Source organism: Saccostrea echinata, unplaced genomic scaffold (genome assembly GCF_033153115.1).
Source record: "Saccostrea echinata isolate AGI-Se365-2 ecotype Australia unplaced genomic scaffold, CSIRO_AGI_Sech_v1 ptg000045l, whole genome shotgun sequence".
Taxonomy (NCBI): domain Eukaryota; kingdom Metazoa; phylum Mollusca; class Bivalvia; order Ostreida; family Ostreidae; genus Saccostrea; species Saccostrea echinata.
In genome coordinates, this window is record NW_026889794.1 from 5,122,509 (window position 1) to 5,143,114 (window position 20,606).

The 20,606-nt window shown below is 31.8% G+C and overlaps 1 protein-coding gene across 1 annotated transcript; it reads left to right on the plus strand.

Moving 5' to 3' along the window:
• The first annotated feature begins 11,889 nt into the window (after positions 1-11,889).
• LOC133201583 (uncharacterized) lies at positions 11,890-16,812 on the plus strand. Its single transcript, XM_061337380.1, has 8 exons — positions 11,890-11,966; positions 12,213-12,295; positions 13,964-14,035; positions 14,314-14,569; positions 15,062-15,159; positions 15,600-15,684; positions 16,405-16,585; positions 16,794-16,812. Exons 1-8 carry the CDS (start codon positions 11,912-11,914, stop codon positions 16,810-16,812), a joined length of 849 nt encoding a protein of 282 aa, XP_061193364.1. The 5' UTR covers positions 11,890-11,911.
• The last annotated feature ends 3,794 nt before the right edge of the window (positions 16,813-20,606 follow it).

A 20,606-nucleotide genomic window follows, 5' to 3' on the forward strand; every position in this document is an offset into this window, starting at 1 on the left:
ATATATGTGCACGTATGCTCATTAGATCTGCTTAATTCTTACGCAGGTATTAATACCTGTATAAGTCCTTTTTACATCATCCTTTGAAGAATATTTGTTATCTTATCGATTTAGTTAGACTTGAATTTTTATTAGAATAAAAAATCTAGAAATTATTTACATTTTAAATTATAGTAAAAAGTTATGATTTAAAACCAATCCATTTTGTGGAGGGATATACCATTTTGTTCATCCATTAGAAAGAAAATTTGTCCAAAAAAGACTTTCTATTAGGTTTGCATACGTAATAGCATGTCAATATCCTTTTCTCATTTCATGCGTATAAAAATTCAAGAATGGTCTAATCTTACCAAGTCAGTATGCCAGCTCTATTTCCTAGAAGATTTAAATCGACGGCATAAATAGAAAGAAAAATCTCCAAAGGATGCTGTTATGCATTCATACTTTTGTTTATTAATGTTTAACTAGTGCATAATTTGAAATTCATATTACATAGGGAGGTAAGATAGAATGTTTTCTAGGATAAAGGATAGCAGCTATTTTTTTTCAAGATATCGTTTAAGCAGAATTCTGTGTTATCTTTTTCAAAAAAATTCAAATCTGCAAGGATACATATTGGTGATGATGTTAGATACAAAAATATTATAGAAAGCAAACAAGTAAATCAAGCTAAAACAAGGAAAACAATATAAATCTTAGTATTGTCCATTTCACTTTCAATCTATTACATATCCTTTTAACTATATATATATATATATATATATATATATATATATATATATATATATATATATATATATATATATATATATATATATATATATATATATATATATATATATATATATATATATATTGTACCTGCATCTTTATTCCTTACAGGATACACGATATGGAACGATACACGCGCACGACACGATAGGATAAACGCAAGATAGAACACGATAGAATTGTAAAGAAGAACGACGCGGGTACTGTTACTAAGAAGTTAGCCGCATTTAGTATTTCAATTGTTTATTTTTTTAAGTAATTTATTTATAATACATGAATAGTGAAAAACACTTTATTGCTAAAACTAAAACTGAAAACGATCTTTTAAGATAAGTTCTGTATTGATGGTAAATGGGAATGCTTCTTTAAAGCCCTCATAATATATTGATTCTAAAACGGTACGGTCAAGGATAAAAATAAGATTCTTTAACTGAAAGAAATTATTCTATCAACGGTTTTTTTTACTATGAGCATTTGAATTCAATTTAGGGTGCCAGTTGATGCTAACACAAAATAAGATATCATGGCCTCATATTTCACAAAGTTCAACTCTGCAGATTTAGGAGAAAAACGTTCTTTTGTACTAGACTTCAGTGAAACAGCCATTTTTGTGATAAAGGGGGTAGGGGTGGGTTAAAATATCTTACTGAAGATCTAAAAAGGAGAAGACAAAATGGTTTTGCTGTGTTTGTGTTTGTTTAACTGCATTCTGTCCGTCACGAAGTCGTGTTCTCGAATCCTTGGTTGGAATCAATTCATGACGTTTAAGTGTTTCATGATCTTTACTGAGTCAATCTCAAAGTTCAGAGTTGCAGCAACCAGATGAGATATTAAAATTGTGACCGGCCCATAATTGACAACTCTTTATTGGATGAAATTCAAACTTGAGTGTGCTATTGTTGCTTTTATTTTTATAGTGTGTTATAGTCCCTACTCAACGTCACATCTGAAAGCTCAAGTTCACTAGCAACAAGATATTGAAATTTTAATACAAATTATTTTTTAAGTCAATAACTTTAACCCGTGTTTTAAAATACATTTAATTATTATAATATATGATTTGCTGAATTTGTCATGTTTTATATTGCTTTAAGAACATTTCATCATCGAGGAAGGAGGGAGACAACAAAAATGTCTAATTGAACTTCAAAACAAGAGAAAAGTATATTCATAACAGATCATTTTTTATCTTTTGGATAATTAACTTGAATGTCAAAGTTCCACTTAAACTTTTTTCATGCCTAAAAAAGTTTGAAAATTGGAAAGAGAAAAACCTTGTACTTTTGGTATTTGTGACAGATGAAGATAATCAGTAGATAAAGCGCTACTATTTTTTCTATTCGCCTTTGAATATATATATGAACAAGTCAGAATCAACTTAAAGATCTTATCAATTTTTTTTTCAAAGGAAATTAAATGACACTTTTTGAAGTATCATGGGGTAGGGTAATGAACAGCAGTACAGAGAACTTGTCAATATAACAAATTTTGCTTGACGTGCCGAAAAATATTAATAAATGATCTAAGGAACTGATATAGGAAAATCAAAAAAAAAATTACAATCAAGATCTTCAGATTCTATAAAAGAGTTTAAGAGTGTCAATACCAATAAAAAAAACTTATTGCCAGGCACCTTTTTATTAAGATATACAATTCAAAATTCATTAGAATATAGCAAGATTAAATGTGTCCTCCCTTGCATACCATCATGTTTAAAAAAAAACATTAGAAAATTGCAATGGAGCTGACATTATATTCAGAATATAAAACTATAAAGGTTGAGAGTTTGAACATTGTTAACTCGAATTATTTTAGTAAATCAAAAAACACAATATAAATCTCTGAAAGAATTATCTTATGAAGGAGATCCATAAAAGCTAGAAAAGACTATAAATATTTAGGGAAATATATTCTACTGAAAACAATTTCAAATAATTTGTCACTTAATGGGAGCGACAAAAGAATATTGCAGAAAAGTTAGCCATTTATCGCTATTAATCATTGTCATACTGGCTTATCGCTTGATTTTAGAAATATTGTCTTTATGTCGCTTCCAGCTGAAAAAAAGACAGAACTCTGACATTTTCGATTCATTAATTTTTGGCTTTCATTCCAGACTGACAAAATATGATAATCAATTTAGATTTATTAATTTCTGGTTTTCAGACAATATATGAAAACCCATTTCGTGTTTTCGAAAACCACCACTTATTTCAGCAATTGCATGGAAAATCACAAATTGACAGAAGATATTTCATTATTTCTTCTGTGTTTTGCGAAAAGGATAGAATTTCTTCATAGGACATAGAATCTTATCCACTCTGGTGCACAGTCTGTATAATTTCCGGAGACCAATCTACTACTACTACATACCGCTGTTCCTGCTTTGTCTTGTTTCTGCTGTTTATCTGATTATCAACCATATTCCTCAACAATCGGTTGGATTCACAAGCTTAATACATTTGAAAATTGGACATGTTTATATTGATTGATTGATTGATTGATTGTATAATGTTTTACTCCCATTCGAGAATTTTTCACTCATATAGAGATGTCACATATACCAATGAAGGGCTTCAAATTTAGACCTTTACTCGGCACTCAGGGCCATTGAGCAGTGAAGGATCTTTATCGTGCCAAACACCTGCCGTGACACGGGGCCTCGGATTTTAAGGTCTCAGCCAAAGGGCCCTATTCATATAGAGTTTTAAATAACATTATGTATACAATGGATGTTACAGCAGAGGTTAAGTAAAACTTGCACTATAAAAATGCAGTCATGGCTCTAAGGAGCTTTTAGATTGATTGATTTAGATTCATTGAGTATGATAGCCACATAAAATGCAAATCCCCTCCTACGCTACGGAAATGTCTTTTATTTATCTTCGGTATAGCATCATAAGAAAATCCTAGGTTTTTAGTAGACCAAAACGTCTTCTTTTGTAGTGATGGACTACGTATCTAAACGGCATTTTCCTGGATTGAAGGAAGCTGCTCCCCTGAGTCTGTCAGACACATTTACATAACGATGTGATTCAGCGCCATTAGACATAATACAATGGAGCAAAAAAGACAAATGGTCCATGTTTAAAAAAAGTAACTGAAAAACCCTTTCGTATACCACATGCTATATTATGCTGTCAATGTATCATACTCTAAAAATAAATAAATATAAGAGTGTCTGATTTGCCAAAGGTTAAGTGTTTTACACGTTAATCAACAACAATTTCTGGTATTAACCATTTTTACTACATGCGATATAAATAGGATTTAAATAGTTTGGATTATGTATCACAGAAAGATATACACCTCATCAATAAATTTTTAACAGTTCACGTTTAAAAGCATAATCTATAATTACTCTCTGAGTAAGATTTTATTATTCTTGATTTGCTTGTTGTTTACTTGTTCAATGGCACTTTCATTTTTAGTGGACATGATTTTAATGTCTACCCTCAACATCTATTACACCGGAAATGTGTTGAATCTGTAGATCACAGATATATATATCAATTACTAAATTATAAATCCCATCAAAGTCTGACAGTCCTGAAGTAAAGGTTATATTGAATCAGTGGTTGTCAGCCTTGGAAGACATTGTTCAGACAATTGATGCCCGTGCTACGACAGAATCGGAGGAAATCAATATGGAGGAGTTTAATTCATTTAGGGATTTCTATAGTAAGATTTGTCAGAAATCAATTGCCAAGCCACTTAAGATAACATACAAACATGGAGAGATTAAAAGAAACATTACAGTAAAATAAAAGTCACTGTCGTATAAGAATGAATGGATACCTCAAGTATGCTACTGTTATACTGGTTAACGAGAGAAGGCATTTATTACAGTAATGATCTCTATGACTATAAAGTGTAATATACAGTAATATTATAGAGAATAAAGCCTCCTAACATTACCAAAGTATTATTTATTTCTGAGATCTACGAAGAGGAGAAAGCTTGTGATAAACCTGAATATGACTATTTGAGACAGTTGTCGTATTTTGCGTAAGGAAGTTGTTGAAAACAGTTTTCCTTTCATTAAGCATGTTCTCGTATGCATGAAAGTATTGAGTTAAACTTTAATGTTGATGATCACTGTAAATTTATTATTGATTACATTGTGTTTAAATTAGTATATCAAGTTTTGTTCTTTATTGGTTTTTCTTTTCTTAATACAAATATGAAAGAATACTGAGTCATTTTGATATCATATTAACCTTGTCTGTTCAGTATTAGATGGATGATGAAATCGCACATTAAGCGAATGCATGAGGGGCAATATGAAAAGCAACTATCCTTCTGTCTTCGACAATGCAGAAATAAAACAAGACAAAGCAGGTAACAACATTGTCTTTGTTTGTAATGTTCATTATTTGGATTGTATTTTAGAGGAATGAGGATTTAATTCTGCAAGTGGTAATCCAACTTATACCAATATCTGCCATTCTAAGGAGGAAATTCTTCAAAGCCATATGTCAGTTTTAAATAATTTTAATATTCTCAACAATCAAAATGAATTTGAATTACCATTCCTATTCTGGAATCCGAAACTTCATGAAAATCCTTACAAAGATACATAGCGGGTTCCAGTAATTATTCTACCAAGCCTCTTTCTTTACTCCTCACTAAAATATTACAGCAGTGAAGGAAAACTTGAGTACTGTACAACAGTATATTCGAGAAGTGGTGTAAATTACATGTGGATACTCAAAAAATCCGAAGAACTTTAAGAAAATTTGAAATCACAAAATTTTAACTAAATCAATAACATCAAAACGTACCACTTTTCAACACTTTATACAACCATTCCCAACGATATATTAAAGTCCAGGCTTTTTGACATCACAGACAGTTGGGGGGGGGGGGGGTTCAATAAAAATGGGACTCGTAAATATACTTACCTTGTCATTGGTCATTTGCGAAATTATTTTGTTGAAAAACATTCTGTGTACCTATTGCACCCCTTATTAGCAGACCTAATGTATTCATATTCAGCAAAGAGCTAGGTTCACTTTATGCATAAAATGGCCTTGTAGTTAAACCAATTCATTGACTAATATTCCGTGTACCATTTTCACCATTAATATAAAGTAGAGACTTAGTGCTTTCAGTTTATATAACAGAATTTCCTTTGAAAAGTCCAGGCATTAAGAAACAGGTTGTGTGAAGTTGCAATGTTATTGAATTTTGTAGAAAACATGTGGTTTTGAGAACCTTCAGCAAAGAATTAAAATATGAACACACCCCTCGATCCAAAAATTAAAATATGTTTTATAATCTTCATTAACAGTTGTTATATATTATATTTACACATTTTGGATCGGAGGTTGTGCTGTATACCAAATATTGAAAAATGGTATCATATTTTGGCCATTTTGGAAGAAATATTCAGAATATGTGAATTATGACGCAATTCATGACGTCATAATGCATTGACTAGAAAGAGAATTACGTCATTTTCAGTAGATAATCATTCACCAAGTGCTCAAGTATTATTTATTGCCTTGTTGACTAAAACTATACAGTTTTGAATTTTCAGAAATTCACAGGGCCAAAAAAGGCCCTAAGTGGCTCTTGCTCTTTATTCAAAAACTTCTACATAAGAAGAAAACAAAAACACTTGCTGTGGCCTTCATTTCAACATTTAGATATATCGACGACGTATTATCAATTAACAATGGTAACTTCCATTCATATGTCGACTCGATATATTCCCTTGAGCTTGAAATAAAAGATACCACAGAGTCTGACTATACATCCGCTTCATATTTGAATATTTTTCTAGAAAAAGGTTTTAAAGGTAACCTAACAACCAAACTTAATATAAAGGTGATGACTTCAATTTTTTAATCGTCATTTTCCCTTACTTATGTAGCAATATACCATTATCACATATGGGGTTTTTGTCTTCCATTTGATTCGATACGCAAGAGCATGCTCTACGTATGAACAATTTCTAAAACGAGGCAAGCTATGGACAAACACGTTGATGAGACAAGGATATCAACAGTCTCGTTTGAAGTCATCATTTTGTAAGTTTTATGGTCGGTATAATGACCTTGTCAGCAATTACAACCTCTCATTAAGTCAAATGCTGACTGAAGATTTTCATACTAATTGTCAGGCCATTATTTACATTTACACACTGAATTGTCTAGGGATATTCCGTTTTTCCCGATTATGACAAGGAGCACACGGCGGGTGTGACTGGTCGGCATGGGATGCTTATTCCTCCATGGCACCTGATCCCACTTCTGATATTTTATGGAGGTCCGTGTTTGCTCTGCTCCTGATTTGTATTCTGTTCGTTAACTCTATATTTCATATATATATATATATATATATATATATATATATATATATATATATATATATATATATATATATATATATATATATATATATATATATATATATATATATATATATATATATATATATATGTTTTAAAACTCTTACCGCATTTTAATAGCTTCTTTTTTCTTTTTCCATGCAGATTTTTTTCTCTTTGGAATGGTTTTAAATTGTGTCTCACAATGTGTATACCTTAGCTCCTTTTCAATGGATAAATTGCATATATTTCGGTGTTAAATACCCAAATCATATTTCGATGTTAAATACCCAAATCATATTAGATAACAGAGGGGCATTTTTGTCTTCAATGCTTTTGTTTATTTATTATGCAATGAAACTTGTTCATATAAAATTGTGTAGTAGTCTTAAAGACTATAACAAAAATACAAATAATTTGTTTCAAACAACGCCAAGCAGGAATTGATATTTATTAAATCAATTTCTTCTGTTACGCAAATTGTAAAATATCTTTTACATATTTGTCAATGTTTGTAACGTTCTATGAGATGAGAGGATAACAAACAGCAACCATAAACATGCTAAAAAATCCAATGACACAATACAAACTGTGAGCAGAGCAAACACGGGTCTCTGAAGACATCAGAGGTGGGATCAGGTGCCATGGAGGAGTGAGCAACCCCTGCCGACCGGTCACACCCAATGAAAAATCCAATGAAACAATACAAACTGTGAGCAGAGCAAACACGGGTCTCTGAAGACATCAGAGGTGTCCTTATTTCAAGTTCATGGGATATATCAAATCAACGTATGAATGTAAATAAATACCGACAATTGATAAAACATCATCGATATGTCTACATTTAAGTCTTGAATTCAAGACCACAGAAAGAGATTTTTGAGTAAATTCTGCTTCATAGAATACAAAACTTCTGCCAATAATGGGGCACAAATATTCCTTATGGGAATTCCGGATCCACCAGATTGTTGGAAAACCTGGTCTCCATTCTTATTATAGAAACAGTTGTGTATGATGTCAAAAAGCCTGCTCTTTAATTCATCGTGTGGAATGGTTGTAAAAAGAGTTAAAAAATAGTATATTTTGGTGCTATTGATTCTGGTAAAATGTAATTTCAAATTTTCGAAAAAGTTCTGTGTATCACATCTGATTAACACCGTTGCTTCACAGTACTACTAAGGTTTCTCCTTCACTGATATTAATATTTTTGTGAGGAGTAAAGAAAGGAGCTTGGTAGAACATTTGATAGATCCCACTGTGTATCACTGTAAGGATATTTATGAAGTTTTGGGATACAATATAGATTTGGTAATTCAAAATCAATATGGTTGTTGAGAATAATAAAAAAAATTAAAACGGACATGTTATTTTGAAGAATCTCTTCCTTAGAAAGGGAACTGTGAGTATAAATTGGATAACCACTTGTAGAATTAAATTTGAGTTTCTCTAAAATGTAGTTGCAACAATAATGGGCTTTACAAAAACTGACTATATTATCTGCTTTGTCAGCATGCACCAGTACATATTGATCATGTAATTTGGGTAATTCTTTAGTCACTTCTAAATTACTGAATTCAGAAGGATTGATGATTTTCATATTACTCCTCAAAAGTTTAGCACAATATTTTAACATCCAACTTCTACTTTTTATTCATTCTGACATGTATTCTTTAAATCACAAAAAGTCCCAGTCTTGTATATCACCTTATTACAAGTTGAAGTCTGCATCTTGTATTTCTTACAAACATTCTTCGACTATTGCTTCTAAACTTTTTAATTGCAAATTAAATCTACAGTGCATTAATTGATATCGACCATCAGAAACAAAATCCGCCTACGTGTTCACTGTTATGTCTCTGTGTTCTATTAAAAATTCCCATTGCAAACACGGACTTGATCGAATCCTCACTGAATAATAATCATACCAATAAATTCCGGGGTTATACCTTCATAACTGTATTGCATTTTGTTTGAACTCTGAACTATTTCCTTTTGTCCTTGTTTGTTCACCATTACTACATAACTACATGAGGCGTGGGTACTATACCTATTATGAAGAAAGATAAAGTCTAAAGGATAAATACAAAGATAAACAAATTCATTAAATATAAACCTTATGTATATCGTCGAAGACCATTTAATATTTTTCGATCATTAATCTGTATAAATGAATAATTTAGAAATCATATCATTCATTTGACGTTCTAGTTATATTTGATTATGCATAGGCATACTAAACCATGTTAAATATTACATAGTCTGTCAATGACAGCATTGTTTCCTAAATGTAGGTCACATTTCAATTGTTATCACCTTGAAGGATATGGAGTTAAGGCAACACAGTCATGATCAGAAGGGTATGGAACAAAATCGTCACAGGTATATATATATATATATATATATATATATATATATATATATATATATATATATATATATATATATATATATATATATATATATATATATATATATATATATATATACATATATATTTATTAGGGATGTCAAATCGGTCAATTTTTGATAATTGGTTACTCGGTCGTTTTTCCGATCGAGTACCCGGGTACTCGGATATGTAAATATAAGTGTGTTATTTTTTTCACAGGACTTCGCATACCTATCAATTTTACCGAAATATTTAGTAATTATTGAAGGTACTACGTATTTTTTTATATTTACTGAAATTTTTGGTAAAATCGATAGGTACGCGAACTCCTGACAGGTGATTTTCTTGAGCCCCGTAAATCTCTGTTAAACTTCAAAGCTGTTTTTATCACGTTTATAAATGTATATATATATATATATATATATATATATATATATATATATATATATATATATATATATATATATATATATATATATATATATATATATATATATATATATATATATATATATATATATATATATATATATATATATATATGTCCAACGGAAATGATTTATGGTACTAAATTTATTTAAGGAATGACTGTCTAATTTTTTGGATTCATGATGTGATCAATCGAGTGGCTTGCGTGATAATTTGCATAAACGCCGAAGGCGTTTATGCATAAAATTATCACGCAAGCCAATCGATTGATCATCGTCATGAATCCAAAAAATCTGACAGTTATTCCTTATATTTACATGCTCCTGATTCTGCAAATTCCCGTGCTAATAGCCCCGCTTCTGTCTCTATTTGTCCCGCCCCGCACGTGATTTTTTTTAACCGCGCCTACCGATGAACCAGTAGATTTATGTAGAAATAAAGTATTTTTACAATCAGTAATTTTATCTCGGACAAAGACATTAGAAATGTAAATATTTATCAAATAAAAACAAAAGACACAATTAATACATCAAAAATTACAAATGGTTTACTGTTCTTGTATAGGATCTATGTCATCAACGCAGAAGGACAATCTGTTACGCAGGTTTGTGATGATTAGAATTGCTGGGATCGCTAGTCCAATGATATTTCATATGTTGGTTGTGTTCCCATATACACTAAACTTACTACACAAACTGACTTCCAACATATTTTTAATCTATAGTTATTTCTAAATATTTCTTCACTTTTAAAGTGGGTACATGTAGCGGTATTTCTATGCATGTCCGATTTCGCTGCCGTATATTAACTAAATAATTTAAAAATGATTTGAAAATAATAGACCATACTTAAACGATGTTCACTGAAAACAATCATGGAAGCCATCCAAAAGTTAAGGACCATGATAGGTGAGAAAAGCTGTGTACGGTGATTGGTCACTAATTATATTAGTTACATAGTTTTTTAGTGACAGGGTACGGGATGATACCTGGTTAGTAAATTTCATACCTGGCTCGGCTTCGCCTCGCCAGGTATGAAATTTACTAACCAGGTATCATCCCGTACCCTGTCACTAAAAAACTATGTAACGAATTTACCCCACCGATAAAATATTTATGCATTGTCTGTGGTTTGTAAAATTGTATATGTTTCATCACTCATACAATGCCTATTATGACGTCACGTTGTGTGACGTAATGTTGTTTTGCGAGTGTTTCGTGCTGTAATAACGTACTGACAGTTTTGAAGACTTTCAGTAAAGGGAGAAAAAGGTTCCATCTTCGTTACTTACATTAGTTAACTGTAACATTGTCAACAGACACTCTGCAAATCGCGTGAACTCGAGTTGTTCGAACGTTACAAAAGAACGATATCTCCGTATCGACCATGTATTGATTTTCAAGCGACTAGGTATAAGTAATACACCCCCTTCACGTGACAGACTTCAACCAATCGTAAGCCAGGATTTCATCGAAAAATCAACAGAGGTGGGGTAACTGTATATACACGGCCACAGTTGCAGGCGATAACGGGCGTTTTACAGGTGCAGATAACGACGCGCTAATTACCGTATGCATATGTAAGTTATTTTTTGATATATTTTTTTTTTATAAAAATATATACTTTGAAATAGGAATATACTTCCGAGTAACCGAGTACCATTTTTAGTATTCGATACTCGGACGTTCGATCGAGTACCCGGTTAACCGGGTACTCGTTGACATCCCTAAAATTTATTTATTCAAACTATGCAAATTTACCTATTTTTTACCTAAAAATCGGTCGTCTTTGAATCAAATTTATCAGAAGAGTTGGTACATCTTTACTTTGCATTCTTGAAGTTAGGAATCCCTTAAAGTTTAGCACATAGTCAATACTAAGAATAGAGAAATTGACATTTATGGGTCTTATTGTATTAGTAATGAAATGTGCATCTGACTAGCATTTTTTTTTAAATGAATATTTTATTAATCAAAACATCTAATATCATGTTTTTCCTTCGGCTTTCAGTCGCATGCTTGCTCTCTATACTTCTAGTAGAAGGTAAGTCCAATATTTTGGTCTTAATAATAGTATGAAATAATTTCCTTAACCTTTTTGGATACATATCAGCTTATAAGACAATGAAATGTTAATTTTAAAAATGTTACAATTTGATAATACATGCAAACAAAACTTTTTAGCCTGACCAATCCTTCTTAGCTATTATTTCAACTGTATTAAATTCTATTTATTTGCTTAAAATGATACAACAAAATTACTGTTTCTTTTTCTACATGTGGAGTAAAGCTGATGGTCTTCTGTGCTTTCATTGTAATCTTGTTGATAATCCCCTACAATGTCATTCTACCACTGCATGTAACACCCACGAGGTAAGAAATATTATTTTGTTAAACTTGTGGCAAAGGTTCTTTTTAGCATACCAATAATAATGTTTAACAGGCAGGCCACTAATAGATAAGTTGATGTTACAGCGCTTTCTATAATTTCGTTTATAGTAAGCATTTCGCAAATGTTATGGACGTTAAATATGAGCTTTACAACAGATACAACATACAGTGTATCTTTGGTCTGAATGCTGATGGTTCATACCAGTTGGTAGATTATTGTCATTAAAACAATATGGAATGCGGGTGTTTACTGAATAATCTAAAGGGCTCAAGGCGAGTGTTACCAGTCGACAGGGTAGGCATCTAATCCCACATCTGTGGTTTCTAGAGGTCAGAGTTTTACCCTATTCACGATTTGTATTTTTTACAGAGTTTGTAAGACTATAGACGATAATAGTCAACTAATAACTAAACTGTATGACAAACGGGATGACTTCAGCGTTTCAATAGTCAACTTTCCTTATTATGTAGTAATATCAAAAAATAACCTGATATGGTGTTTATGTCTCCAAATTGCTCTGAGTACGATCAATTTGAAAACTGATGCAAGCTACTGGCAAATAAATGATGATACAGGAATTTCAACAATTCCGCTTAAAGTCAGCGTTTAGAAAATTCTACAGTCTTTAAATTGACCTTGTTTGTAAATGCAACCTAGCTTTGGGTCGTGTTTTGTCTGGCATGTTTAATACCATTTGCTAGATCATTACTTTTATACTATTTGACTACGGAGTACTACGTACATCTGAGCAATACATAAGGCTCACGGTGGTTGTGACCGGTTTACAAGGGATGTTTACTCTTCCTAGGCATGAAATATATAGAGATAACGACCGGTTTACAAGGGATGTTTACTCTTCATAGGCATGAAATATATAGAGATAACGAACAGTATTCAAGGTCAAAAGTCCATTAAACAATACAAAATAGGAGCAGAGCAAACACGGACCTCCAAAACATCAGAGGTGGGATCAGGTGTGATGGAGGAGTGAGCATCCCCTGCCGACCGGTCACACCCGCCGTGAGCTCCTTGTCATGATCAGGTTATAACGGAAAAATCCGTCGACAATTCAGTGTGTAAATAATGGTCTAATCCCATCTCTGGTTTTCAAGGGGTCGGTGTTTTTGCCCTGTTCATGAATCGTTTTGTTTACTGGATTTCTGATATTGATCACTATTCGTTATATTCACATTTTTCATTGAACACTGTTTGTTATCTTCACCTTTTTCATTGAAGGGCTGGGTATAATTTTTCAAATCGGTCTTATTTTGAAATGTTTTTCTCAGATAGGGAATATATTCTTTAACACGCAGAAGCATTTGAGTATCGAGTTTCTCTAACTTGCATTGTAACGAAAATATATTGCTTTCCTCTTAAGAAAAGGTGCAATGTACTAACGTTGATGTATTTCACTAAGCTAAATAAAGACTTTTGAATGACTTTGCGCATGGAATGCAATGAATTTTCATATAAAAACATATGATTAACTATTGAATGTACATGACTTATCATGTTTTTTTTTTCTTTCAAAGAACAGAAAAAGCGTTTTAAATATAATTCATTGCCTTTTTTGTTCTTTGCCTTATCGTTGGATTCCTTTGTGCTTTTTAGTAGGGTCTTAAGATTTTTTTATTATGGCTTTATCACAGGCTTGTCATGTGACAGAGACTATTGATGATAACTTTAATCTGACCTACAGACTCGGGTGTGTTGCCGAGCAGGTAAAAGTCTACATGTATTTTGTGCGAAAAAATGTTACATTCATTTTCGTTATTTCTTCAGTCTAGATAAGGTGTATGAAAACACATTTCGACATTCACAGTGTCTTTATTCGCAAAGTTAATTATCTTGTACTTTAGGAGTGAACAAGTGTCTATTTTATTTCTGAATTCTTTTGAGATAGAAACTTAAAGAGTTTGCGATAAAATGATTCAAGGGACACAGTCCTTAGAATTGCCATATCATATTACAGTAGTTCATATAACATGCATCAATGTAGGAGTGTTCCCATCTTTCCCGGAGATTCCAAGATAATAGGAGGAGTTTATCTAAACAATGTTGTAGCACAGACTTGTGTAACAGGGGTTATCCAGGACTATTGACCAATAATGCCCCTCCAACAACTTCTCTCCAGACAACCTCATCCAGAACCACAACAACAACCCGACCCAAGACAACCGCCCAGGCAATCAAACACACAACAAATCAACATTACACCAATACCCATGATCACCATACAAACCACACTATAGATGGTAAAATACACACCATATTTTAAAACAAAAAAAATCTACGACTGCATTCTCCATGTCTGAAACATATGTATGAGATACAAAAATACATTAGTGTTATCTAAGTAAATATTGTCAGTTTGAACCATGATAACCTGCATTTTTAATATCGTGATACATTTTTTGGCTTTGGCACTGCTTTTGTGAGTTACGTACTCCACTTCAAACAGAAAAAATAAATTGTATAATATATAAAATAATTAATACCATTAAACCTTGCTTGTGCAAATAGTGCACGACCTTTTTTCGCGCAAAAGCTTGAATGCATGGAATTTTATTTAAAATACGCTTAACTAGAAATGCTCAAGGGAGTACTCAATTACATCCAAAACCTTAAAAGGTTTGTGTTTATAGAAAAATTCAGTGTAAGCTTAATTGTGTTTTACTTACGGATATCTAACGAGGATATAAACCTGTTGAGAAAATTCATAGATTTTTGTAATTGTTTTTATACAGACAGGTGCCCCCATGGACATACATATGACGGTTACTGTTATGTGCCCTCTATACATTACGGACATCGTTGGAGCCAAGTAACACGACACAATGCAGATGTAAGCGGTCTAATCTTTAAGAAAGAAAATCGAATCATGAATGTGAAAGTTTTCGATTTCACGTTACAGCAAATGGAAATAACCTTTTAAAGGAATCTCTGATTCTGATCAGACAGAATGATGCATTTTATGAAGCGTGATCGACGCCTTCACGATCTCGCACCTTGTCAATGTGTATATGGATTAAATTCATTATTTAACAAAGTGCTATTTACGTCTGCATAATCCTTGTTTTTCTAATACAGTAATACTCTGTAAGTACATCAGATACTTAGCTGGTACTTAACACTTCTCCATCCATTTCATTAATTTACATTCTGATACATGCACTTTTGAAAACTTCTCTTGTCAAAAGCACGTAAGGCAAACGTGTTTCTATAGGTCAGTAACAATAAAGACCAAAGTACTTCTTGACCAATTGTTTAACTATTATCTTTCAGTCGTACTGCAGAAGTCATGGTATGACTCTACCCAGCATCCATTCACAAATAGAGGAAGCATTCATACAGAGAATTATGACAAAAAGTACATGTATATTCTCATTCTTTTATTTTATTATTTTGATATGTAGATTGTTATGGCCTCATATTTCTTACTCTCTTATCATCTATAATCCTTTTTGAAAGAACAGTTTTGTATTTTTTTTCACCCATCTTCATTTTCTATGAGATAAAATATTTGGATTGTCAAGTATTGAAACTAAGAATTGAAAAATTGAGTTTCGGCCCAACCCAGAGACAACCACTTCTGTAGCCCACATGACATAGGGATTTGCTAATCTGTAACAGGCATCTCCATATGAGTGAAAAATTCTCGAGAGGGACGTTAAACAAAAAAACTAATCAGTAACACAGATCAGTTGGGAAGGTAAAAAATGATTGACTTTTTTCCGAAAGATATTTTGATGTAGCACCCAGTAAAATTCTGTGACCCCAATCCGAGGAGAAGGATTTATATTGCTAAAAGACAAAGGGTATATAATATATATAAATCTAGACAATTTTTATTTTCAGAACTTTTTTCCCTATTCCAGAAAATGTTAGCTCAAATTTTAGCACATGATTGATTGATTTCGACAAAGTTTAAGTTTCTTCCTATTCTCCACAAAAATTCTTGTGTTGAATTTTTCAAAATTTTCATTGAGTTGCACAGGTATTAACTTGAATTCATATGTATACATACACCTTTCTTTTATTATGATTAACATCAAAATATTGAGTAAACAACGATTGTCCGATTTTGTAGCTATCTTCTGGATCGGTCTCCAGAATACACGATGGGACGATGGAACCTCATTTAATTTCAACCGTTTGGATCACAATAACTATCATTCTGCTTCAAACAGACATTGTATCGTCATGGGCAAGGACATGAAATGGTGGGCTGTTGGATGCGATCAGCACCATTACTTTTTATGCAAAAGAAAGTATGTCAAAATACCCTTACATATAAACGTTTAGTGAAATGCAAATTTAGCCATCTGTCCTTTTAAAAATCAGTATGCATAAATTAGTGAGGAATAATTTGTACAATTTTGTATCAACAACACAGAAAATAATGTACAGATAATAGTAAAAACAACTAGTATCTAGTTATAATTAATAATTTGAATTAATGTTTGTATTGTTTTCCAGGATGGACCTATCCGGATAAATTTGCAAAATTTGTTAACTGAAGATATCTTGCAAGTATTTCCAGGAATTATATAATTCCAAACTTGCATTTCTTGATTATTTTTATACAATCGATAGAAAATGGTACTTTAAAAATAAAAATATATGTTAAAACAAACAATGTCGTGGAATATTCATAATTAAAAAATGTTTGTTTTGTAATTTGATATGTAATCTTTTATCAATTTCGGTTGTCATATAGTAGAAAGACCCTGTAAGTTTGAAATCAATACAAAAAGTTACGAATGTGTCCAATAAGTTTGGAAATCTGGTCACTATCAAATTTATTAAATTTATTTTCAACTTACTGGATATTGCCAGGTAAAAAGAAAACAAAAGAAAAATAATATATTTGTCAAACAGAGGCAAATTTTTCACTACTGCACATCACAGCAGAATTGGAAAAAGCATATTTTGAATTCCATGCTTTATATGAATTTCACTTCATCCAGAGGCACTTTATGAAGAGGTCTTAGACCAATCTGCATATAGCTTCCCTATTTTCAGATAGCCCATATCGTATCAAATCAGACCATTTGAATAAAAAAAAAATTGTTTGCCCTCTCCCGACCGCCTGACTTAAAATGGCCCAACTCAAAACTTTTTTTAATTTAACCTCCAGTTATCTTATCTTATATATATATATATATATATATATATATATATATATATATATATATATATATATATATATATATATATATATATATATATATATATATATCTCCGAAGTTTTCTCATCCCATTAATAACTATTTTAACATCATATTTGCAAGTAACTCTGAATAAAAAAAAATATTTCCTCCTACCTACCTACCCAAGTTTTATCATTAGTCGGGAGAGGGCAAGCAAACATTTTGTTAAAGATGTCCTCATCAAGATCTTTTTGATTCAGAGAATTGTGGAGTTTTTCTTTGATCTCCTTATTTTGGCTGACGCGAACTTCTTCTTCAAATATAGCCGAAAAATATCTTTTTAGAATGAAATTTGGTTCAAAGTACGAGGGCTATTCATTAAATAGTGAGACTTCTTCAATACAGTAAGAAATAACATAGTATTATTTTCTATTTTATTTACATTCCTTCAAAATAATCACCCTTTACTTCAACACATCTTTGAAGTCGTTTTATCCAGCTTTGGAACGCGCCTCTATACTCCGAAAGAGGTATACTCTTTAGACACTGATACACCGCTGAACCTAATGCAGAACGGGAATGGAAACGCCGTCCAGATAGCATTTTTTTCAATTTAGGGAATAAGAAAAAGGGGGATGATCCAGTTGCTGTATTCCATTTTCACACAAGAAATCTTGTGTGTACTTTGCAGTGTGTGCTGGAGCATTATCATGTAAAAGCTTGATCCCCCTCATTCCTGACTTTGGTCTTCTGTTTTTGTAATGTTTTTGTACCTCAGACAATATCTTTTTCACGTAAACAACTTTAGTAACACTTCTGCCCTTTTTAATTGGAATTTGAGCGACTATCCCGTTAGAATCAAAAAAGATTGCATACAAAACCTTCCTTGCTGTCTTGCCGCGTTTAGCAATGGTAGGTCGTTTACTTTGTTTAAGGAGCCATATTTTGTTTCCCAGTTTTCTCTCAGGTTCATAAAAATGTAGCCAAGTTTCATCCCCCGTAACAATTTCATGTAGACGTCTTTTATCACATTTTCCGTAAATTTTCAATAGTTTTCGAGAAATTTGCAATCGCTTTCTTTTTTTTGCTCATCATTTAAAATGTGTGGGATCCACCACGCAGATACTTTCCTGACTCCTAAAAGTTCTTTTAAAATCTTAAAAATGCTACCCGATGAAATGTTCAGCTTCTTGGCAATCTGCTTCACGGTCACTCTGCCGTCTTTGTCGATAATGTTTTTTACTGCTGCAACTGATTTCTCATTGATAACTGATCTTGGCCTTCCGGGCTGTTTGATATTTTCAACTGCCTCCCTACCAAGTTTGAAATGCTTTATCCATCGATAAACGGTTTTGATAGATACAGCAGAGTTTCCATATAATGACACGAGTTCTTTGAAAATTTCTTTTCCCGTAATATTCATTAGAAAGCGATACTTAATATACGACCTGATGTTCAGAATGTCCTTTCGGGACTTTCCTTCTGTCTTCATGTTAACAGTGTCCTCAGGGTGGGTCCGAAAAAGATGCTTTCTTTGAAAATTGCTTTATAAATAGGTTGTGACTACGTGTCAAATCAATAGTATGGAAGACAATAAACATTTCAAGAGATGTTCCAATTCAATCAAGTGTAAAATTTAAAAGGAGTACATTTAGTGTCATTATTTAATGAATAGCCCTCGTATTATTACTCTCCATGTCTATAATATCACTTAGTAAAATTTCAGTATTTGGACTTAAAAGTATGATTGAATTTTAAAAAAAAAAAAAAAAAAGAAAGAAAAAATGCTCTCACCATCATCTTGTTTATATGGCTGAAATTGAGGAAATTCATGTTTTGTAGCATTTTAACAGTTGTATTAAGCCTAAATTTTTTTGAGAGAAAGAACTGATCTCGGCCCTATGGGCCCCGATCAGTTCTTTCTCTCACAGAATGTAGTTTTTGACTTATATCCTTCGCATAATGTCTGTATTATAATCAGATGTAATATATCAATAGAAAAAAGTAACATTTTAAAATTATTTAATTTCAAATTACAACCTCATTACAATAAATATCAAATATTGCAGTCTATGATTTAAATATAATTTTTTATATCAAAGAGATGTCAATTTGCTTAAATATGATCATGAACTTTGCCTCAAGGATCTCTATCACTAAGACAAATCCAACAGGTACTTCGTATTGGTGCTTCTATAGAATAAAACTCCTGGCCTAAGGATCATGAAACAGACTTAGACTTAAGTCAAATTTTCAATAAAATGTTTATTAATTATGAATTAATCTGTAATTTTGCAGATAACAACACATTTGTAAAACTATATTGAAAAAAAAATTAGTTTTGGGCTGCTTGACTTCTACAACATTTTAGTACAACATTAAAGATTTTGACTTACGCTTAAGATATCTTATGAGCCCTGGGCCTGGTGAATAATTTCATTATTTTCTGTGTAAAGTAATTTTTGCTTCTCTTCTACAATTAAGTATAAACATGCATGGTAGATTTTTTGGTGATTATTTCAACAATATGCTAAATATATTTAATAGAGGATCATTCAGATGTTGTACCTGTACATCTGTTACATGAATAATAGTGAAATTTTTAACTGAATGGAAATCGAATGGAAAGCAAATTAACTGAACAGCAAGGATTTGTACTCATTTATAAACAAACAGGTCGTAAAAGCTTTTTTTTAAATTTTAGTGGAAACATTTAAGTGAGATGTTGCCTTTAATACATCTAGGGGAAAAAATTATGTTGTTCATACCATATTGAATACAGCTACAAATACTTTATTTGTTGTCTACATTTGCCCTGATTGACTACACTTGGGAGATAACGTATCTGTGATAAGCTCTGGTGAATTATAATCTATAATTACTTACTGTCTCCACGTAAAATAATGTCAATGTTTCTCCCTAGTTCTTCGCTGTTATTTTTGCACATTATATTTTTAAAACGTGTTATGAAATGATTTTTTTTTCACAATTTGAAAACCGTTTTGTTATGTCTCTGATCATTTTAGATAATTCTGTAGCTCAGTAAATCTGATTCAATGGTACGAAGAAAATCACATACCCATTTTAGTCGTTTTATAACATTACCTATGGAATTATCCCTTGTTTTACAACAGAAATA